The following is a 20,661-nucleotide window of genomic DNA, read 5'->3' on the forward strand; positions in this document are numbered from 1 at the left end:
CAAGTTACACTGCTTTCAAGGTAGATTGATAGGCATTGGGAAGTTTTTGTTCAGATCTTTGTGCAAACAGTTCTGAGCAGATCAGACAGAGAAGTGAGCATTCTCAGACCCTAAAAGATCCCATCAGAGCCTTTCCCTGGACTAGGCTTCTGTACTGTCCTACTCCCTGCCGATTAAACTGTGCTTGGATTTAGTTTTAGCTGTTCCCATTTTTCTGGCTGTAGGTTTATTTCAACTGCAATTTACAACATATCAATCTTCTAAACACAATTCCATGAATGCTTCAATCACCTAGTGTCATGTTAAAACTTGCCACTTCTGGATAAATCTCTAAGATGGTTATTCTGCCTAGTGACAATCCGTGTTATCACCATCAAGCTATAGTGAGTGATGGATCAGAATCCTGAAGAACTTACAGGGAGAGTACAAATATGCTTGAAGTTTGTTATCTTGTATAACGATACTTGTTTGTTTGTTTGTTTGTTTGTTTCTTGTAGAATTATTGAGTTCTTCTTGATCAGCCAGAAAGAAATTAAGAAGTAGATGCACTGTGGTTTAAAGGAATAGATCATATTCTAGCTAGTTACTCTGCTTTGCAGTCAGAGAAAGCTTAGCAAAAGGTACAGAATTTACTCTGTAGCACTCAGAAATATTTAGAAGCACTTGTGCTCCAAACACAATGCTCCTGTCCCCATTTGCCTCAGAATGATGATGCATTAAACAATCAGTGGCACCACTGGTTTTGTTGCAAGAGACTTGCTTTGTCACTAGGATCTCATTTGAGACAGAGAGAAAAGCACATATGGAAGTCTCTTTGGAAGCTGACTCTTCTAAGCTATTCAAACACGTATTTTTAAAAAGTGAACTTGTCATTCCTGGAGAACACATTTGCATTTGCAGACACACAAAGCTGAGTGGCATTTGAAATTTTGTGTTCAGAAAATCCTACATGGACCTCCCACTAGTTAACTGGTATTCTTTGAACCCTTCTGAGAAGGGGTAGATGTTTCCTATAGTCAGAGAAATTACTCATCTCAGCTGTGCTAACTAGAGGGTTATAATTTAGATATGTATCATTCCCTGTGATAGGATTTCTTCCAAGACAGCAGAGTGTGACACAGAGTTTTTCCATCTGTATTTTAGGGATGACTGAGTAGATTTGTTCACAGGGTGATCAAGATGTCTGTGTCTCCCCTAAATCACTGGATGTCCAATGCAGGTGCCTGGGTACATAACGCTGCTCTGTGAATGAGAAAATATCTGCTCCACAGAACAGAGGCCCAGTTGCAGAGGCCTAGTTTCAGTTGGGGCTTGGGATTAAATACGTTTAGAAGGAGACAGAAGGTTAGATTGAGTGGAATAAAATTCAAGTTCCCCAATAAAGATTCCTCTGAAATTAAAGGTATAAGCTAACACTACCTTTTTTTTTTATTCCCCACAGTATTCTCTTACTATGCTCAACTGAATTCTTTGCTTTGTCACCAGCCTAATATTTGGAGGCATCACCATTGGAACGGGAATCTTGGGTGTCATTGCTGGGGCAGAAGCTGCAAGAAGATTGAGGAAGATAAACAATAAAGCTGATCCTCTGATCTGTGCCGCAAGCATGTTCGTTTCTGCTCTGTGCCTCTACATAGCTCTGATGGTGGCCCAGACGAACATCCTTTCCACTTTTGTAAGTGCCAAGCTGTCTATCATTTAAAAAATGTCTTCTGCAATCCTGGGGAGATAGGGAAGGGAGAGGAGGAGGAGAGGAGTGGCTTTTGCAGAGTTCTCTGCAATCTTCTAGACCATTAAGAGCTTCTAGTGACGCATGACATGGTGGCCTGGAAGCTCTAACACCACCCACAGCTGCGGTCTGTCCTGTGAAAGCCGCCTTGTGCGTTACTTGGCCTCGTGAAAAGGGCAGCCAGTCAGAGCTTTAGAAATAGGGCCTCAGGACCTAGAGAGTCCACCCACACTGAAGAACAGAATAACAAGCCTGTGTAGTTAGCTGCATGAAGCTAGAGTGTTCCTTTCTAAAAATGTAGTTAAAGGAAGTCTCAATCTTATGTTAATTTTGAACGCTATGTGACTAATTTAGTATTCTTATTTATTTTTGTTCTCTGAATGCTTGAAGATTGCTCTACTTGTGACAGTACAATACACACAGTTCTTGCTAAGAATAATTTAGCCATCACCTTCAAAGCCTCACAGCACTAGCTGATCTTCAAAGTCAAGCTTTTGACAACGCAAACTGAAGTGTAAATCACTTACATTCTGTTCTCGGTAAAGGGAAGAACACAACCTTACGAGGAATGATGAATTGTTCCAAAAACTCCCTGTGAGAGAGAACTGAATGTAAACCTTGCTTAAACTATAATCTGGTAACAGCTAGGGAAAGACTCCGAGCTTTTTTCCTCTGACTCCATATCCACAATTACCATGATTAACATAAATAAGAGGACTCAAGTAAAGTTAATTACAGTAATCAACAGTTCTCCGCAAAAGGTTACTTCTGCAGGGTTTTTTTGCTTCTAAGAATAACACTTTTTCAAGGAGGTTTTCCTTTTGACTCCTCAGGAATGTGTGTTCCTGTGGAAAAACACCTTCACACAAAGGGAATAAACAAATGGATTTGCATACCTGAGAGTGTGTACACAAAGCAAAATGTGAAACCGAAGATTATTTTTAGATTCAAGATTGCACACCTGAGTGCCAAAAGAATTGGCCATTTTCTTTTTCTGCTACTCAGGTTCCCACATGGCCCTGCTCTGACTATGTCCTTCGATTCTTTTTTTTTGTCATTAAAGAAACAGAACAACAGTTTCAATTGCCAGTCTGTGTTATATAAGTGAATCAATATATTGGTTTTGAATTTTTTAGAACCAATAAAAATCAATTTGTTTAAAATGTTTCACTCCTTGCAAAGAGTGTTGTGTTTTCATGCAGTGTGTTATCTGGGAGGAATTCTCAACCAGGATATGGATAACTCTGTTCCTTAAGTTTCTTCCCATGGGCAGACCAGTTGGTCTCTTAATCAGAGACTTTGCCATTTTGTGTTTGGTTTGATGTGCTTGATCAAGTTGTTCCAACATGCAATGTCAACAGTGTGCAGTGTTAATAAATTGTACGTAATCTAAGCACCTGATTCTTCTAGTACTTTTACCGCTACAGCTGGTTAACAATTTCCTTTCCTGGCACCAGCCGTGCCTCTCCTTGCTTTCCAAACAAGATCTGACACTACTCATACTGGTGTGAGAATTGGAGTGGCGTGCCAGCTGGTGCATCCAATTTGAAGGTCCCACTGAAATGAATCTTCCGTTTGTGTAGGACACTTGCAGGAAAGTGACTTTCCAGTCGCTCTCTGCTCAGCACTCTGATGTTACCAAACCTGCCTCCATCACTTCACTCTGCAGAAGCTACTGAAGCCAAAAAGCATCCATGCATCAGTGTGCAATCATAGTAGTTTCTGTATGGTGCTTTCCATTGGCTTGAGTGGATAATGAAAGGGAACAAGACAGGTTTAATCATTTATAGCCAAAGCTGGAAGAAATGTTTCAAAGCACAGGAATTCTCAAGTTAACATGGAAATGTGACCAGACTTCCAAGGTTTCTGTTTGGGTCCATGAACTGAAATGTCATGAGATTTCTCCTCTCTTTCTGCACACCCAATTTGTGATTTTGAAGACTATCTTTGAAAAGACAGAGAAAAATATCTGGTTTTGTTATCTCAGAGGAGGCTCTGTCTAAATGTGTTCCTGTCTCCAAAACAAGATGAAAGACGTGTAAGACGTGTGCTGTCTGCAGTGCAGCAGGTGCTTAGAAAGTGATGACTGAATCTTGTGACTGGGAACCTTGGACAAAAATATTTGGTATTATGGTAACTTAGATTTTAACAGACTTATCTTTGATGGTAACACTGTACCAGGATGCCGTCTTGCCCTGCAGCTTGCCTTTGAAGGAGGCGTTCTGCACTTCTTGTCTCTGATACACCTACCTGGCGTGGTTCTTTTTGAAAAGACAGAAATGGATGATCCTTTATGGTCCAGCCATACTGATTCAACTTTTTCAACCTGTTCATCAGTGACCTGGATGAAGGGACTGAGTGCACCCTCAGCAAGTTTACTGAGGACACCCAACTGGGAGGAAGGGTTGATACACCAGAAGGCTGTGCTGTCATTCAGCAAGATACCTTGATACAAGCTGTGGAATGATTTATTACCTTCCAAAACTGTCTGGGTTACAACTACAACTGCAATCCACAATAAGACCTTAGGAAAGAAGAGAAAAGCTAGCAAAGTTGTGTCTCTAATGTTAACACAATTCTGTATGAAATAATTATTCTCTGCAGTATGAGGCCTTAGCCACTGAATAGCACATTTTCTTATTGTGGAAAATTTTTCAATAATTCCTGTTCTTTCAAACTCTAGGTTGAAAGCATAACTTATTTCCTAAAGATGAATTCTTCCTAGGACAATGTAGGTTACCCCTCTGAAAAGATCTGATCATTTGCCATTGTTCCTTACTTAGGACTGTGTTTTCATCACCCAGACACAACATTTTGACCAAGACCCTACAAACAAGGTGCTGGCACCTGTTGTTATAATGGATTTCATTTCCTAGGTGCCATCTGACTTGTGGCCTGCATCACTAAATAGATTCTGCCTTATAGAACTGCTCCGGCTTAATAGTGCAGCTTTAATGCTTTCCTCAAGGATAAATCAGTCTGTACAGCCTGATCAAATCCATGTCCATGGCTGGCCGAAAGGGTTAATCTTTCCTAAGGTCACAGCTGTGAGGGTGGTTGGGGTCCCTGCCCCTTTTCCTGATGGCTGGGTCTCCATCTGTGCTGAATCAGGGAATTCCCACAGGACATGGAGCCTTTGAGGCTGCTTGTCTCTTGGAGTTCATTTCATTTGGATGTCTCTGAAGGAGCTTTTAACAATACTTGTACTGGCACAGAAGTATTCTACTGGTTTCATTTGGAAACCAAGCAAAGGGAGATCTTCAAGCACTTTTTAAACCTGTGCTGGATGTTTCTCTTCACAGGCTCTTGCTTTCCTCTTCTAGGGTTCAGCAGTTCACTGCAGTTTATGCGGGAGGATAGTATATGTTTCCTATTTTGGCTCCTCTGCTGAGGATTTGTGACACAAAGCAACCCATTTACCTTCTCTGGTTCCTTTTCCCCCTTTTAAGATGAAGTTAGTGTTTGTGAGCATAGACAGAGATGTTTAGTTTGTAAGTAGATGGGTATGTACAACAACTCTTAGATAAGCACAGTGAGCCTGCCTTCATCTTCACAATGGAGGACAAAGCAGTGTGTATAGTCACTGCTTTCTTTTCTTTTCTTTTGCAGATTTTTATTGCCTTTGGAGAACTGTTTTTGTCTGTAAACTGGGCTGTTGTCACAGACATACTGTTGGTAAGTGCTTGTGAAACTGTTTCCTTATTTTGAGTTTTTCAGCTTTTCTCAATATAATATGATAGAATCATTTTGGTTGGAAGAGACCCTTAAGATCGAGTCCAACCACATTGTTCAAAACCTTCTTCTGTGGGGTCCCCGTGTTACAGAACGGTGGATGTGACTGTAACCCCAACACTTCACGCAGGACGTTACCTGAGAGACAGAGATTGTTGAGGCAAGTGTGATGCAGGCAAAATGCTGATGCAGTTGGTACTGATAGGAGACAAAGTATGGAAATTGTGTGAAGGCATCATGACCAGTGAGAGAAGACCCAGAGGTAATGGCACAGCAGAACAGAAATCTCTGGCTATTTCCCACCTTCAGGTAAATGATGGAAAACCAGTAGCTGAAGAGAGCCTGAGCAAGAGCCACATGAGCATCATCCATTTTATGTAGTAGTTCTTCATTCTAAGGGAGCTCAAATTTATTTGCAGATTGCTACTTTAAACTTCAGTGTCATAATAAATCTTTCATATAGGAACCACCGTGAATGCATCCATATATAGCACAAAATGCAGTGATGTACAATAACATGTCACAAGAGTTTAGGACAGTGAGGAAAACTTGCAGCCTTGGCTCCTGTGGGACACAGTTGCCCACAAGGCTGTCATCATGGCTTGCTACCTCAGGAACTGGAAATTTATAACTGAGGTTGCTGTCACTGTAGTCTTAGTTGCTCAGAAGATACAACATCCTTGGCATTCCTAACAGCTAACTAAACTTGGTTTTACAAGTGGCAGAAAAACTGAGCAGAGATTAAAGTATTTCTATTATAGTATTCTGTGCAAAAGGATATTGAAAGTAATAGCCAAATGCTCAGCACCATCTAGTGACAAAAGGGACTCGCTGTGAAGTGCTCCAGAGCTCTCCTTCCACTGACTTGATCTCGCCTTGTTCACATGAGCCTGTTCATCCTCACACCTCATAGCCCGAAGAGTCTTTCTGAGATGAAGGAATGAACAACTTCTGTTTCATGGTTCTTCAACACAGCGTTGCTGATATTGACTGTTGCATTATATTCGAAGTGCTGCTTTCTACATGTCAGTTTTCTGCACGCTGGAATTTTAATACAAAAATAAAAATTGCGGTCAGCGTTAGTGAATTGGTTACCTGCTTAAAACCTCATCCAGCAGCAAGAGGGTTTTGTTTCTTTCTTGACTCCCAGGGAATATTCAGAAGCAATTATCCCATGAGACAAGAGCTGTAGCCTTGAAGCAGTGAACAGGTGCAGGAAAACTATCACTGGTTCAAAATGAAATTTTTTATTAGCTTCTATTTCAGTTTATTTTGAAATCACTGCTTGGTTTGTTTTCAACAGAACCAAGTACTGTTACAATTCTCATTCTTCTTCATCAGTTGAAGAACCATTGAAGGATTTTTTTTTTTAAGTTTCTTAATTTACTTTTCTTTGAACTCCTACATCTGTATTTTAATTCTCTCCCCTGTTATTGTTAAAAAGGAAGGCGGCATCACTGAGTTAGATGCTGTTGATAGACGATAGGGACAGTAAGGCACGTGATTACTGTCAGCTCTTCCTTCAGCTCTTTTCTGAACCCAAACTGAAAATTCTGCAAGGAGCTGTGCTTGCACTCGGTCTCAGCGTAGGGAACGCTGCATCATGGTGCAGCCTGCAGGAAGCATCAGTGCTGTTGGGAGCACTGTTGGGAGCATCAGTGCTGTATCCTGCATCCATGTCAATCCAGAAGAGGATGAAGTTCTCGTCTCCCAAGTGACTGACACCCCTCATTTGTATTTATTTTGGAAACTTTGGGGTTTAGGTACAAGCAATATTGTGTCAATTGGTAACAAGCAGGAAAATGAAAACTTTGGTGGAGCAGAGCTGGGCAGTGGTGTGTTTCCAGAGAGCAGCCATTCAGTGTATTACCATCAGTGTGCTTCAGGTTGTATCTGTTGAATTCTGAACGCTATTAATTGTTTTATCAGAAAAAATGATGGAATTCAGCTGAAGTTGTGGATGTCTGCTCATTCAGTGGCAATCTTATTTGGGAGTGGTGTTTCATCCAGCTGAAAACCCATGCATTCAATGTATTACTGCTATTACATTGACTGAAGGGTGCCATAGATAACGACAGTAATTTCATTTTTTGCATTGTTTCCCCTGTGAACTGGTAGGATTTCTGATAATGCAGCTGGATTTGCTAATGCATGTTCTTATTTTGCCATGAAAATGACTTTTCTTTCTTCCCACATGGCACTACTAGGCAGACAATGTAGCTAGAAATTAATTTATCCTGGGACCTGTGGAGCTGAAGACAAAGGAAGATGCTGGCTGAATGATAAGGACTTTTTTCCTTTGTGGTAAATACATCAAGATGCGTTGCATGTAGCAACCTTTGTGCCCCATATTCAGCTATAAACATGAAGGTACCTACTGTACAACTCCAGTCGTGATGTGCAAGTGGGGAAGTGCTGTAGCTGCCTTGCTCACAATATGCTGGATACGGGGAGGCTGTACATGGAGTGTCCCTTATGAAATATGTTTGCCATCTGTGAAGTCATGGGACTCTGTTTTTTAGGGTTTTAGCAGCTAAAAGCGTAGGAGATACTGGAACTGGAAGCTACTATGAGGTTTGGGAAGACTACCAACATGTCCCTGGTTTGGTTTGGAAGTGCCCTGGGAGGTACAGGAGTGTTTACCAGCCCGTCTGTTCCATCTGCTTTCTGAGCTGACAGCTCTGTCACAGCCTGCAGGAGGATCTCTGAAACCTCCAGAGACAGCACAACAGGGTTTGCAAACTACATCTGTTTGGGGCACCCCGTGTATCTGTCAAGGCATCTGGACTGGGATCTCCTAGGAGATGACAGTGTGCAGGATGTCATCTGCATTGTTGTCACAGCGTGAGTGACTGGGCAGTTGCTGTGGACAGGCAGGATGCTGTGGCCATTTCAAATCCCTCTGTGTGGGAGTGTTTGGATTCTTCTTTTCCTGGTGAGCCCTATAGTGTCTTGAGCTCTTGCGTATGGTTTCCATTGTGCAGAAGAACCTGAATAATAGTACAGGCAGAGTTTGTATGAGCCTTGTAACTACAGGAAATGTCCTATTCTTATCTTCCACTTTTCTTGTTACAGCTTTATTCCATGTGTCTCTTGTAGTTACTGATATGAGATATTAAATAAATGTGGTGAGAAAGTGGTGCAGGGCACTGAGAGAGAAAAAATGCATTAATCTGTTCTCATGCCTGCAATGCTCACAATATATTAAGTGCATAACAATATTTGATTTGTATTTCTCAAACACAGCCTGTCATTATCAATAAAAGAAAAGAAATCTGAGTCTAGGACAGATGACGTGCTATCCTTGGAGAGCCAAGAGCTGTCAGTCTCCAGTCTAGTACAGTCTGTCATAGTAACATTTACTTCCCAAGCCTAGAGTTTTCTGCTGTAGTTTCTTTATCTCTCTTTCTGTCCAAGAGCCTGTTCCTGTTCCCAAAGTGCAGATGCTCATCTGGCACTCCAGGCAGGTTCTGAGAGCAAGCAGCACTTGGGTGACTGCATGTCCCCAGTGTGGGCCGCAGTGTCCCAGGAGCATGGTGAGCAGGAGCTGCTGGGCTGTTCCCTCATCCCTCAGGAGAGAACATTGTAGAAATAGGTTTGTGAGAGACACACAGCATGCAAACCATAGCACTGGGAAAAGCTTGGCATGATACTCAAACTACAAGATGTAAATTGTGCATTATTCTATGAATGTTTTTGTTTACAAAATAAAGGTTTTTAGGTGCTTTGATTCTGTATGAGCTCCAGTCTTCATGCCAAGCATGTATGTCGCACTAGCTCCTACAGATGGGGGGGCTGTAAGAGGGGAAGGAATGCAGTGCTGCAGAATGCTCTGTCAGTCCATCCTGACTGCAAACCCCTACATTAATACAGCTTATTGTCCTGCTGCTTTCTGCATCTGTGCAGTACAGTTAAAATGCTGTAACATACTGGTGTGGATAGGTCTTGACTGCATGTGGCACTGAAGTATTTTTTGCTATTATTGTCACAAGACTAATTAACCTTGGTGTTTCAAACAATGTCACTTCCTTATCTTCCTTATCTGTCAGTTAATGCAGTTGCACCCACCCTAAATATGTGGCATTGATGTTGCTATTGTGATATAGCTACATCTGAGTGACAGGTAAATGTTTTTTAAATCTGATATTCTGAGGCCTCTTTAAGCACAAAGAATGATAATGAAAATCTAAGTTGAATGTGAGAGCAGGATCTTTTTTTCCTTCTAAACCCAACTTGTCAGGCATGTTAGTGTTTCCTTGAAGGTGGCTATAAAGCCACAATATAGATTATATACCTTTAGTTTGTCTCTTAGTCAAACACCATTCACAGTATTAATTAGTGTTTGAGATCCCCTAACTGTTGTTCAGATCAGTTTCCAAAAAAAAATCAAGGCAGGGAATCGAGGACTGGGAGAATATTCAGCATTTTGTCTCTGATATAAGAAAGTGGTTGGAAGCAAAGGTATGAAGGTTTAAAATTGCTTCTGTCTCATTCTGACTGTGAATGCTTTTTTTGCGTAAATGTATTATTGAAAGAGAGAGACAAATTATATAGAATCATACTGTACTTCAGGCACAGTTGATCTTCAGTAGCACAGACATAAAGCCCTTATTACTCCCAAATTACTATATTTCATTTTTAAAAAATAGTTCTAATCTGTGTGATGCTTTGCTATGTTCTGGATGTGCATTACATCTTCTTCTTCAACTTGTTATTTAAACTGTGTGTGCTCAAAAGCAGAGTCATTTTGAGGTATAGCTATTAGAGCAGCTGTATCTCAGGTTCTATCCAGTTGCAAGCAGCAAATTTCTGCCATCAAAGCACCATCAAGCTCCTGGTGTGGCAGGCTGGGTCCCCTCTCCGTCAGGCTGTGTTCTGCAGGGTCTCAGCTACATCCGGATCTTTTCTCAGAGGCTGTCAGTGCTGAATCTCCTTATCAGTAAATCAGTGTGACTGCAGGGCTGTGGCTGGAGGTTTCTGCTAGCGGCATGGCCACAGGAATCCATACAAGCTGCTGTGAGCCTCCAAATGGAGGCAGGGGAGTCATGTTTTTCCTACTTTATTGTCATTTCCTGTTGTGTGTTGCTTCCTTGAATCTTTTTTTTCCTCAACGAAACATTCAGTGTAGTCTTTTGCTCAGAATAACTTCTGTCTCCAAACCTGTAAATTGCTTGAATATGAAATATATGAAAATGAATATATTAATCTCTCCAGGATGTTATATAAGTAGTTGGCCATTCTCATGAGATTCACTCTGTTAATATTCATTCTCTTGTGTGCTGTGTTTTGTTTCAGTATGTTGTGACACCAAGACGGCAGTCCACAGCTATTGCCCTGCAGATTTTGGTGAGCCATTTGCTGGGAGATGCAGGCAGCCCATATCTCATCGGGATTGTAAGTGAATTCTTTTTCCTTAGGGTAAAACTTTTAGAAACTGAAAGACGCTCACAGAATTGTAGGCACTTCCTGCTTCAAAACTAGAAATTACTCAAATTGGTGCCTTGATACTAGACTACAGAAAGACATTTTTCTAAACATATTTATGTGCGTGCAACACCTGGTCCTGTGACATGGCAGGTATGTAGCATATAATCCTATATCGATAGCTGTGAGTAGTTCCATGCAGTGCATATAAATTTATTTTTAATTTGCAAACTCATACATTTTTGAAGGCGTGTGTTTTTGCAAAGACAGTGTCATGGGTATTGTCCTTCGATTTAAGCACTTTCTGTTTAGTTTGTGAGGAGTTTCATGGAAATTAATCAAATACCATTTTATGCCTTGAGACCTGAAGCTCTTAGTTTAAATCATAAGGTTTGAAGTCTTGCAATTAGTCGATGCTCTTTTGAAAATCAGAACAAGGATGACTGCAATGGTTGCTTTTTCATACTAATTGGCATTCAAAGCTCTGGTCTCAAATTACCTTAACCTTGGACTCCCATATTGTTTAAGAACTGATTTCTCTGCCCTTTCTCCACTTACTTGATCTCAAGTGCTTCTGGACAAAGCAGCCTGTTCTCTCCTTGCAGTTCACTTAGTTTTGTTCCAGTGGCTGATAACTGTCAGTGTTGTTTCCTTCCTTCATTATTTTTGATTTCAAACACAGTAATTCTGCACACACACCTTTGATTTTTCTGCTTTACTGGACATGGGAGAGTTGTTGTTCTTGCTTTAAAGTTTTGTTCATATGGAAATTGATTTTCAGCAGTTCACCTCAGGAATATCTGTTCTTTCCCCGTGCCATCCTAACAGCATTAGGGTTGGACAGAGCCAGACAGAAATGCCTGAGCGATCCATTCCTGCAGGCAGAGCCACTGCTGAGCCAGCCAGGGGATCCCCCTCATCCTCAGCTGGGTGGAAACCAGAGTCCTGCCAGTGTGCTCTGTCTGGCAGAGAGGACAGTGCTCTCTTACCCAGAGCTTCCTCCTGCTGGCTCTCTTTTTTTGGCAAATGAAGAGATCACTTTGCTCCTTGCTGTGTATAATGAAACCATTGCCCTCGCACTGATTTGGCTGTATGCACAGGAGAGGAAAATAACTGATATCCCTGTGTCATGAAAAATGGCTGGAATTATACACAAAAATGAGAGCTATCTTAAAAGCTGAAGTATGTCTTGTGCGTTCTCCGTTTTTTGACTATTCTATTGATTTATGCTTGCTGCCTGAAAGATGAAAATGTTTGTATCTTTGCCATCTTTGAGGCACAGGCAGAATTAAGTTTTCCTGCTGAATGTGCTGCTGCATCTTGCCAGTACCTGTGTGCAGAGTACTTCTGCAGTACCTTGCATATGGTGGCCTTAAATAGCAGCTGTCTGAAACATATGAAGACAAAAAAAGCTTATCCAGATGAGATTAACCTCAGGTAACCTTGCAACTTTGCAAAGAATAGAGACAATAAATCCAGGAATAAAACTGCTGTATGTCCAAGTGGGGTCCTGTGCAATGAGCACAGCATTGTCTTCTGGAATGCTGCTGTGAGTGAAAATACCAACAATGCCTGTGTCTGCTGTTGATTAACTACTGAATCTTCTGCATTCATGTCTTGCTATTGTTTACTAACCCGCTTCAGCTAACCCTTTAGCTTAAAAACTGGCTGCAGAGTCAAGCAACAGTTTTTTTCAGTTTGTTTTTCTTCCCTTTGTGCTCCAGAGATTTTCTTACAAAGCATTTTAAAGTTAAACACATTAGGGTTGTATTTTGGCCATTGTGCTTGATGTATTCCCTCAGTGCTCATTTAGAGTTGATCTTGCTCTTATCCTCCTAAACTGTCATAAATAATCATATTGAACCCAGCGAAGGTTGAAGAGTCTCACATTTATGTATTTCAAGTCACGTAGCATATTCTAACCATCAAGAACAAATGGGGGAATAAAAAGGACTGCATTCAACATTCATCTTTTTGTTTATGCTAAGAAGAGATGTTAAGTTCCTGGGTTGAGTATTGAGTCTTATTCAGTTCCTTAAAATCAACTTTTCTTCCTGTCTACAAAAATAAAATTAATGTTTATAATTTATAGCTTTTAAAACCTCATCCTCCAACCAGTGCAAAAAGCAGCCGCCTGCTACCTTCTTTATCCCAGTTCCTCACAATGTCACCGCATGGCTCCTCAGATGCCTTTGGCTCCGAAGCAGTTTCTGCTTCTGTCTCTCAAATGAATTTCCAGTGCTTCCCTTTTAATGAGTGTTGCTGCTTGTGCATGCATTGATGCTAATCCCATTTCTATCCATTTGACACTATTTAAGGATGCATGAAGTTATCAAATAACATCAAGAAATGATAAAGGTCGTTGCCCATTGTCTGTCCTGTGCTAGTTCGCTGGAGATGGGCTAGAAAATGGTAAAATGAGTTAATGTTTACCAAACTTTATAACCATTGGTTGCAGTATTTTCTACTCTTGTAACTGGAGGCACTGAAGATATAAAAGAACATGGGATTCCTTGGAAGCTGGACAGCAGTTAGTTTAGGTGCATTGTGTCTTGGGTTTGATAAACTTTGGCAGCAGGCTTTTCGTCCCTGTCCGCCTAGTTTAATTCTTTTCAAGGACCACGCAGTCTGCTTAATCCAAGAGAGGAGGAGGAGGATGATGATGATGTTATTGCAGATTAATGACAGCCTTGTTCTCTCCCTAGATCTCCAATGCCATCCAGGCCAGGAACGCTCACTCATTCCGGTGGAGTTTCTGGAGCATGCAGTACAGCTTCATCCTCTGTGCTTTTGTTGGAGTCTTCGGAGGAGGGTTTTTCCTCCTGACCTCTTTCTACATTGAGGAGGATCGTAAGGAGGCAGAGAAGCGTTGAGGTTTCCATAGATATTTATAACTTTTAAACCTGTATCTGATTGCTTTCCTGTTTGTACACTAGCCGTGATATTTGCTCTGTAAAGTTAAACCACAAATGTCTGCATCATGGTAATACCATGTTAGTTTCTATTAAAAAAATAAAGAACATGCAGGCATCAGGGAAGTGCTATTAGTGACACCTGCAAAATGCTGCAGTGTACAGAGAGAATAAAACAGCTTCGCTGTAGGTAACGCACCATGACAGACTTCATGGAAGGTGCGGTTCTTTTTTGACCCGTGTCTTTCTCAGCCCAGTAAACCAGTCCTAGCTCTCTGTAATACTTTTCCCTCTCCCCTGAAAGAACTCGTATTCAAAGTGTAAAAGACTGAAAGAAAACATGTTGAATTGGACAGAACACTGTCCTTAAACACCTAGATGCTTACAAGTTCCTTTTGCTCTGACTTGGTTCTCTAGGTACCAGAAACAAATGCTGTCTTTTGAATGTAGATGAACTCTGGGGCAAGATCTGCAAAGAAGAAAAGAATGTCCTCCCTTTTTTTCTTCCCATTTTACTTAATGACATACAACTAGAGAAAAGGCCAAATAACGATTCCTCCATATGGCAGAAAATCCTGTGTACTGACTTTTTTGGATGCTTTTGACTGTGAGTCAAAAATTGCTACTGCATTGGCATATGGCAACCCCCCCTGTCTGCAAAAGAGGCGCGAGTGTTCTGGGGAATGGGGAGCTGCCGCCAGCTGCGCACAGAGCGGGCACAGCCACCGCTGCCTACCTGCACGAGACGGGAGCGTTTAAGGCACAGTGTCTCATGGAGGTTAGGAAGGGAGGGCTGTGAATTCTCAGCAGGATAAAATTTGCCTGTAGAATTTGGAAAATGTACGTAATACAAAAAGTGTTTTCAGTCACCTGAAGTGACCAAGAGGAGCAGAAACTATCAAAGTCAGTGTCACATTCGAGAGCGGAGGGTTGTGATCATTTTCTGTGTAATATGTTAACAGACTCTCTATAATCCTGTGATGCTCTGCAGAGTATCCTCAAGATTTGGGTAAGTATCTCCTGTCGGAATTGAACAGTAATAGCTGTGAAACCACTTAAATATAACGATCCATTCGAGCTCTTATCTCCAAAGTGCATAAGACTTTGAATGTGGTGTCTATTGTCAGGATATCATACCAGGTGCCAAACAGGACGTGATTAGTGTGGCCAACTTTCATTGTGTGAGGTGGCATTACCAGCAGCGCCTTAAAGCCAAAGCCTGCGGAAAATATTAGCAAGTGAATTGTGAAGTATTACTAATCTTGCCTGATTCTCCCAGTAAATCATAAGGATCATAAAGCACAATATTGCTGTAATGACTGTGAATATCTAATGTCATTATAAATAGCATAATTCAGCAACTGCAGGTTTTTGTTTCTCTCTCCCTCATTTTTTAAAAATCTGTTTTGAAACCTGACTTAAATCCAGGTACTGAAAGTTGGCCAGACCTTGTGCCATTATAGGAAATAATAGAGAAACTTTTTTGTGATACTCATTAAGAGTGTAATAATTGCCTTTAAAATAAAAGTTGGTTTTCTCAAATATTGAGCAACTCTTTCTGGTTGTAAAAACTTGCCAAATCCATTATACCAGTGACTTTTTGGAAATTCATGTGGTGTCAGGGAACCCACATCCAACAAAGAATATTTGCTGTTGGATATGGACACATCAGCTTGTAGAGATTCTCAGTGCTTACCTTCACATTTTTCTGGGTATTTTTTAAGAGCTCTGAGGATCAGTAATAGAATCACAAGATTCTATAATATCTCTGTTGCCAAGCTCCAGAAAGTCTGCAATTGCTAAAGTCAATGACATCTGCAGACAAGATTCCCCCAACACCACAGCCGATTCCTTGAAACCCGGGCAGACAGGCCAAGATCTTGAGAATCATTTTTCCCATTATTCAACTATGGTAAAATTTTAGCAGCTTGACAGTACTTCTCTATTAGTATCTTCAAGATTTTCCCTGTAAACAGATGATCAATTTATCACTTCTGTTAAGTCAGCATTAAATTCTTAAAAAATAAACTGGGAAGATGTACGTGCAGTTCTGCGGAGGCACGCATCTGACATATGAGCAAGGGATGCCAAATGCTGTTCTGGAGCTGGTACATGAAGTCCGTGACAAACTCGTTCCTACTCCTACTCTTATCTCCTTTGTGAAAGTCAGTGCTGAGAAATTAGCAGGATCATGCTGACTAGTTTAATACCATCTTTTCAAATGCTTCTCTCTTCTTTGTGATCTAAGGGGAGAGGAATTTTTTGTTTTTTAATTTTTTTCCTGCATCTTAGTAAGACTAACATCCAAGCCAAGAGGTTGGGTGCCTGGTTAGTTTTACTAAGTCATTCCTAACCTCCACTGGAGAAGGATTTATCACCTTGAGGTGTGGCCTGGGTCAGTGCCCATCAGTGAAGAATGGGCAGTTCCCCGACTCTTCTATTGCAGAGGAATTGGCTGAGCTGTCTTGTTCCTCTCCCCTGCATTTCTTCCCTTCTGCTCCCTCCATGGTCCAGTGACCAGAGATTCACCTTTATCTTTAGGTATATATGTTCCTGTTAGTTTAGAATCAGTAGAATAATTAACTGATTCCTGTTTGGGAAGTGAGCTAAAAGATGTAGACACTGTCCACCTGACAGTATCGTGGGTACAGATCAGCCAAATTAAAGCTGTAGCTCACATTAGTTTTTTTTCTTACCAGTATAACCATCATCTCTGCTTTTATACCTCCCTCTCTTCACATTAAAATGAAGATGCAATGTCTGTGGAAATAAATAACTAAGAAACCTAAAAATCCTCCATTATATCCATAATCCATTATGGCAAAATTTTCCTTCAGAGATCCTTCTGCTGTTTTGCAAACATTGTTCACCCTTCAGGCCTCCTTTGCGTTCTGGGTTCTCCCACTCTGCCCACAGCCCTGCTGGCTGCTGCTGCCTGCAAGGATGGAGGACCCGTCCACACCTTCCCCTGGGACCAGGGGAGTGTCACCTCCTCCCTGCAGACAAAGAGAAAGAACAAAGTCTGTGGGTCCCTGCCAAGTTGGGCTGGGATTCAGGTGCCTGGAACTGCCTGTTTTCTGTCACGAGAGCTGCTGGGTTCATCTCAGTTCTTTCATTATCTTCATTGTAAGCCAATAAAGCAATAAAGGTTCTTAGAAGGCTTTTTGTTTGTAAGGGAAAGAAAGGTTGACATGAAAAGACTCTTGATCCTGATGCTATATAGCTGACCAAAATTGCATTGATTTTGCTTTGTGTATTTTAATGTTTGCATAACAGTTTTGTTATTAGTATGTAAATTAACTACATATCCTGCAGGAATAAAATGGCTGTAATTTTGAGAGATTAATGAAAGTGCTGTCAAATCCCACTGTAGCACGGTCCTTTGGAAATGCACCATTCAGTGCGCACAGACTTGGAATGTGATGGAGCCCCAGCAGCGTGGCCCTGCCAGTGGAGCCAGAGCAGGGCTCCAGAAATGGGCATGGGCTCCGTACAATCCGGATTCTCTGCAATGAACAAATCTGACCTGTGCAGGACTTGGCTCACATTGTGGTACTAAGATCTGACTTCATCTGCTCATATACTGTGCTGTTTCTTTCCCCCAGTTAATATTTTTCTATATTATTAAAAAAATGCTTTTAAATGGAATTAAAAGGTAATTTCATGCACTCATGTGTACAGGTATAATTTTCTTTTCAGTATTGAATGTGCTGGGCAGTAGGCTTGAAACTGATGTAGAAAGGGTGAAGGTAACCATTTTTTAAAGTACTGACTTCAAGCTAGTTATTTAATTCGACCATTATGTCCCCTAGTGAGTGGCCTGACTCTTTCCTTTCTTCATTCCTTTTTCTCGCCATGCACCCCTGTGTTCCCAACGGGGGCGGGCTGAGCAGCTCTGTGTTCAACACTCAAGAAAATCAGGCTGTTTACTTAAAGCCTTAATTATGGGTTTAGGAGCCTAATCTTAGTCACCTAATTTTTCAAATCTTTGCTGTAGGCATTTTTTCCAGGAATACCTCTATCCTGCTACATGAAAATATCACTTAAAGAAATGCAGGTCTGTGAGTCCTTCTTAATCTCCAGATGTTGCAACTGTCAACTTCCCAACTTTTTGCCCTTCTAATTTCTATTTTCAGTGAATGAGTTTGTTCTCTGTGTGTATTAATAACCCACTGCAGAGGAGATGTCACCGGCACTGGTGTGTCAGAGCTGTAGTAAAAGAGGACGTGAAGTGAAAAAGGACACCTGAGTTCTGGCTGAGAATATCTCCTTAGTAAAACCAGGTGAAAAGATGTTTCTTCAACCTATTTGGTAACTCTGTGGATTCACACAGTAGCAGAACGAGACACGGATCAGAGGATAAAGGATCAGACTCCCCATGTCTAGTTTTTAAGTGCACTGCAGGACAGCCTTGCGGGCTGATAGAACAGAGTACATGGATATGAGCTGAGAGATGAAAAACACTGCTTGTGCAATCCAGTTATTTTTATAGTAAACCTCGTAGCTTGGTTTTGGTATTAGGAATGACTAGAGATCATTCACCTAGATGGTTAATGGCAGCTCAATAATGTTTAAGCAAGATCTTATCCTAGAAAACAATGTTCGTGATCTGATTTTTACCACAACAGCCTCTGTGAGCCAGCGGTCTCTCCCAGTCATCCCTCCAATTAATCTGGGTAACTGAGGATAACTCCATGGGAACTGCATAGTAAGCTCCAAAGCAAGGGAATTATTTTTCTTTGGCCCTTTGCCTGGAAGTCAGGGAAGGCAGAGCTGCTTCCCTGATCTGTAAATGTGGAGGCATAGCTCCTAAGGGAAATTGCAGTTCTATTTTTAGAATAGTTTTAATTGGACAGCAGATATGCGTATCTCCAACCTATTAACCTGGTCACACTGTGTGGTCTGATCCTCCTCTAATAGCGTGTGATTAAATGTGATTCATCATCATCTCTGCTAAGCGTGTGCAAGTGGGAGAACGTTGGTAGCGAAGTAGATGCAGTTATTTTCATAGCAGCTGCTTTCTCCTGTAAATTTAGTTTGTACTGTTAAACACTGTCGTGTTGTCTTAGGGGGTCTGTGTCTCCTGATTTAGTGCGATGACTCAAGTTCTTTGTTGCATTTTACCAGCTCAAAGTGCAACTGGAAAGGGTGAGACGAACAGAAACAGCAGGACTGAAGCCTGGACATTGGTGGCTCTGAACAACTCACCTGTGCCTGGGGGAGAAGAAAACTTTTCTACTTACTGGGGTTGCAGGGATTCATCAACTTCATTAAGAAACGTGTATCTTTTTTTTTTAAGGGCAAGGTACAGGAGGAAAGGGGAAAGATTTGCATTTACTGATGTTGCGTAAAAAGCAAATGTTTAACTAAAACACAACAGCTTAAGTGAAGAGATCTCGTAGGGAGCTTGTAACGCCCTAGAGATGTGGCCACAGGATGGGTCTGCGTCGAAAACTGATTGTTGTGATCCCAACAATTCCAGAGCAGACTAACTACAAGTAAGTACAGTTAGCTCCTTGAGCATTGCAAACTTGCCTTAAAACCAAGATGAGCTGCCTACTTTAAGGTGCCTATTTCTCTTCCTGATGTGAGAAATGTCCACCCTGCAGTGATGCTGCAGAGGTGCAAGAACAGGAACCGAATTCCTGCTCCACCTTAGAGCCTTTAGTCTTTATTTCTAATGGCCCTAGAAAGCCAGCGTTAAAACTCATTTGTTCTTGGGCTGCATTCAACAGAGGGATGGTAATATCTGATTTCCAGCGAGTGCCTGCCTATGTCAAACGTGTTCAAAGGCGATTGCCAGAGAGATAGTTGGAGCTGTTTGTGTTTTCTTCCCAGTCAGGCTTTGCTCTGTCCCATCCTCCACCAGCCAAAGGCTGTGGTGAGGGATAATGTTCTTTCTCTCCAGAGATGCCTCATTTGTCTGTGGTCAGCTGCAGAAAGGTAAAGGTGTTGGACAAGAGCACACACAATGCACAGCCCACTGTAAGAACCTATCTTTGCTTTTTCTCTCTCTTGAGCCTTGGAGTTGTGGCTATAGGAAATGCATTGCAGTGGCCAGGGAGCACTGAGAGCCCAAAATAAAGCTGTCACCCATGTGAAGGTGACACCCATCAGCAGCCAGGGCTGGCCCAGAGCTGTCCCTCAGCAAGGAGGTGACTGGGTGCTGTGGGGCAGGAGGGGATGAAGCAGCCAGCTGTGTAGGGGAGGAGTGAGGAGCAATGGGGACCAACAGGAGAAGGAGCGGGGAATGAGAAACGTTCTCGTTCAAGCACTGATATCCAGCATCTCATTCAGCAACAACGACATTAGGATCTCAAAGAAATGTCCAAATGAATTTGTTCCTTTAAGGGATTTATTTTGATTCTTTATTCAAGTAGGAGATATGTGTGCATTTTTCCCTCTAGCCCACTGTTTAATAGGATTGTCTGTAGCATCGCCCCATGGGCTCTTTAATTCTTCATTCCAAATCTTCTGTGCGAAGTCGTCTCAGCAGATCCAATCAGGTGCATTTCATTGCTCAACAGTAGAGAGGAAATGAATTTTTCTGACAAGGGGAAAGCACAGTGAATAGCTTGATTCTCCTCCCTAGTGCCATCTGCAATCAGTTTTGTGCTGCAAATGAAGTCAATGTTTTCCTGGGTCAGAGGTGGCTAATTATTCATATCACTTTCATTTCCAGCAGTAGAGTCATCATATCGCTGCCAATCACCATTCTAACTGTTTCGTGTTTGGTTTACTTTGCATTGCTTTCAGGTTTGCATGTCTAGCTGCTACCCAGACTTGCACTGTTCTTTGTTGCTTTTCCTGGGCTCGTGCCAGCAATTCTCTCAGCTTCTAAAGACACTGACAAGAGGACTTGGG

The 20,661-nt window shown here is 41.6% G+C and overlaps 1 protein-coding gene across 4 annotated transcripts in view; it reads left to right on the top strand.

The window, feature by feature from the left end:
* The window catches only part of LOC308048234 (protein spinster homolog 3-like), a gene marked incomplete at its 5' end in the record, with an annotated part of 40,372 nt that extends 25,302 nt beyond the window's left edge, over nucleotides 1-15,070 (top strand). For all 4 annotated transcript variants that reach the window (XM_080357229.1, XM_080357230.1, XM_080357231.1 and 1 more), the window contains 5 exons: nucleotides 1,486-1,675; nucleotides 5,339-5,404; nucleotides 10,757-10,855; nucleotides 13,591-13,759; nucleotides 14,215-15,070. In XM_080357229.1, the coding sequence (XP_080213355.1) occupies nucleotides 1,486-1,675; nucleotides 5,339-5,404; nucleotides 10,757-10,855; nucleotides 13,591-13,758 (523 nt within the window). In that variant the 3' untranslated portion in view covers nucleotide 13,759; nucleotides 14,215-15,070. The remainder of the gene's footprint in view (nucleotides 1-1,485; nucleotides 1,676-5,338; nucleotides 5,405-10,756; nucleotides 10,856-13,590; nucleotides 13,760-14,214) is intronic.
* Nucleotides 15,071-20,661: the final 5,591 nt, after the last annotated feature.

Source organism: Nesoenas mayeri, assembly GCF_963082525.1.
Source record: "Nesoenas mayeri genome assembly, chromosome: 20".
NCBI classification, from domain to species: Eukaryota; Metazoa; Chordata; class Aves; order Columbiformes; family Columbidae; genus Nesoenas; species Nesoenas mayeri.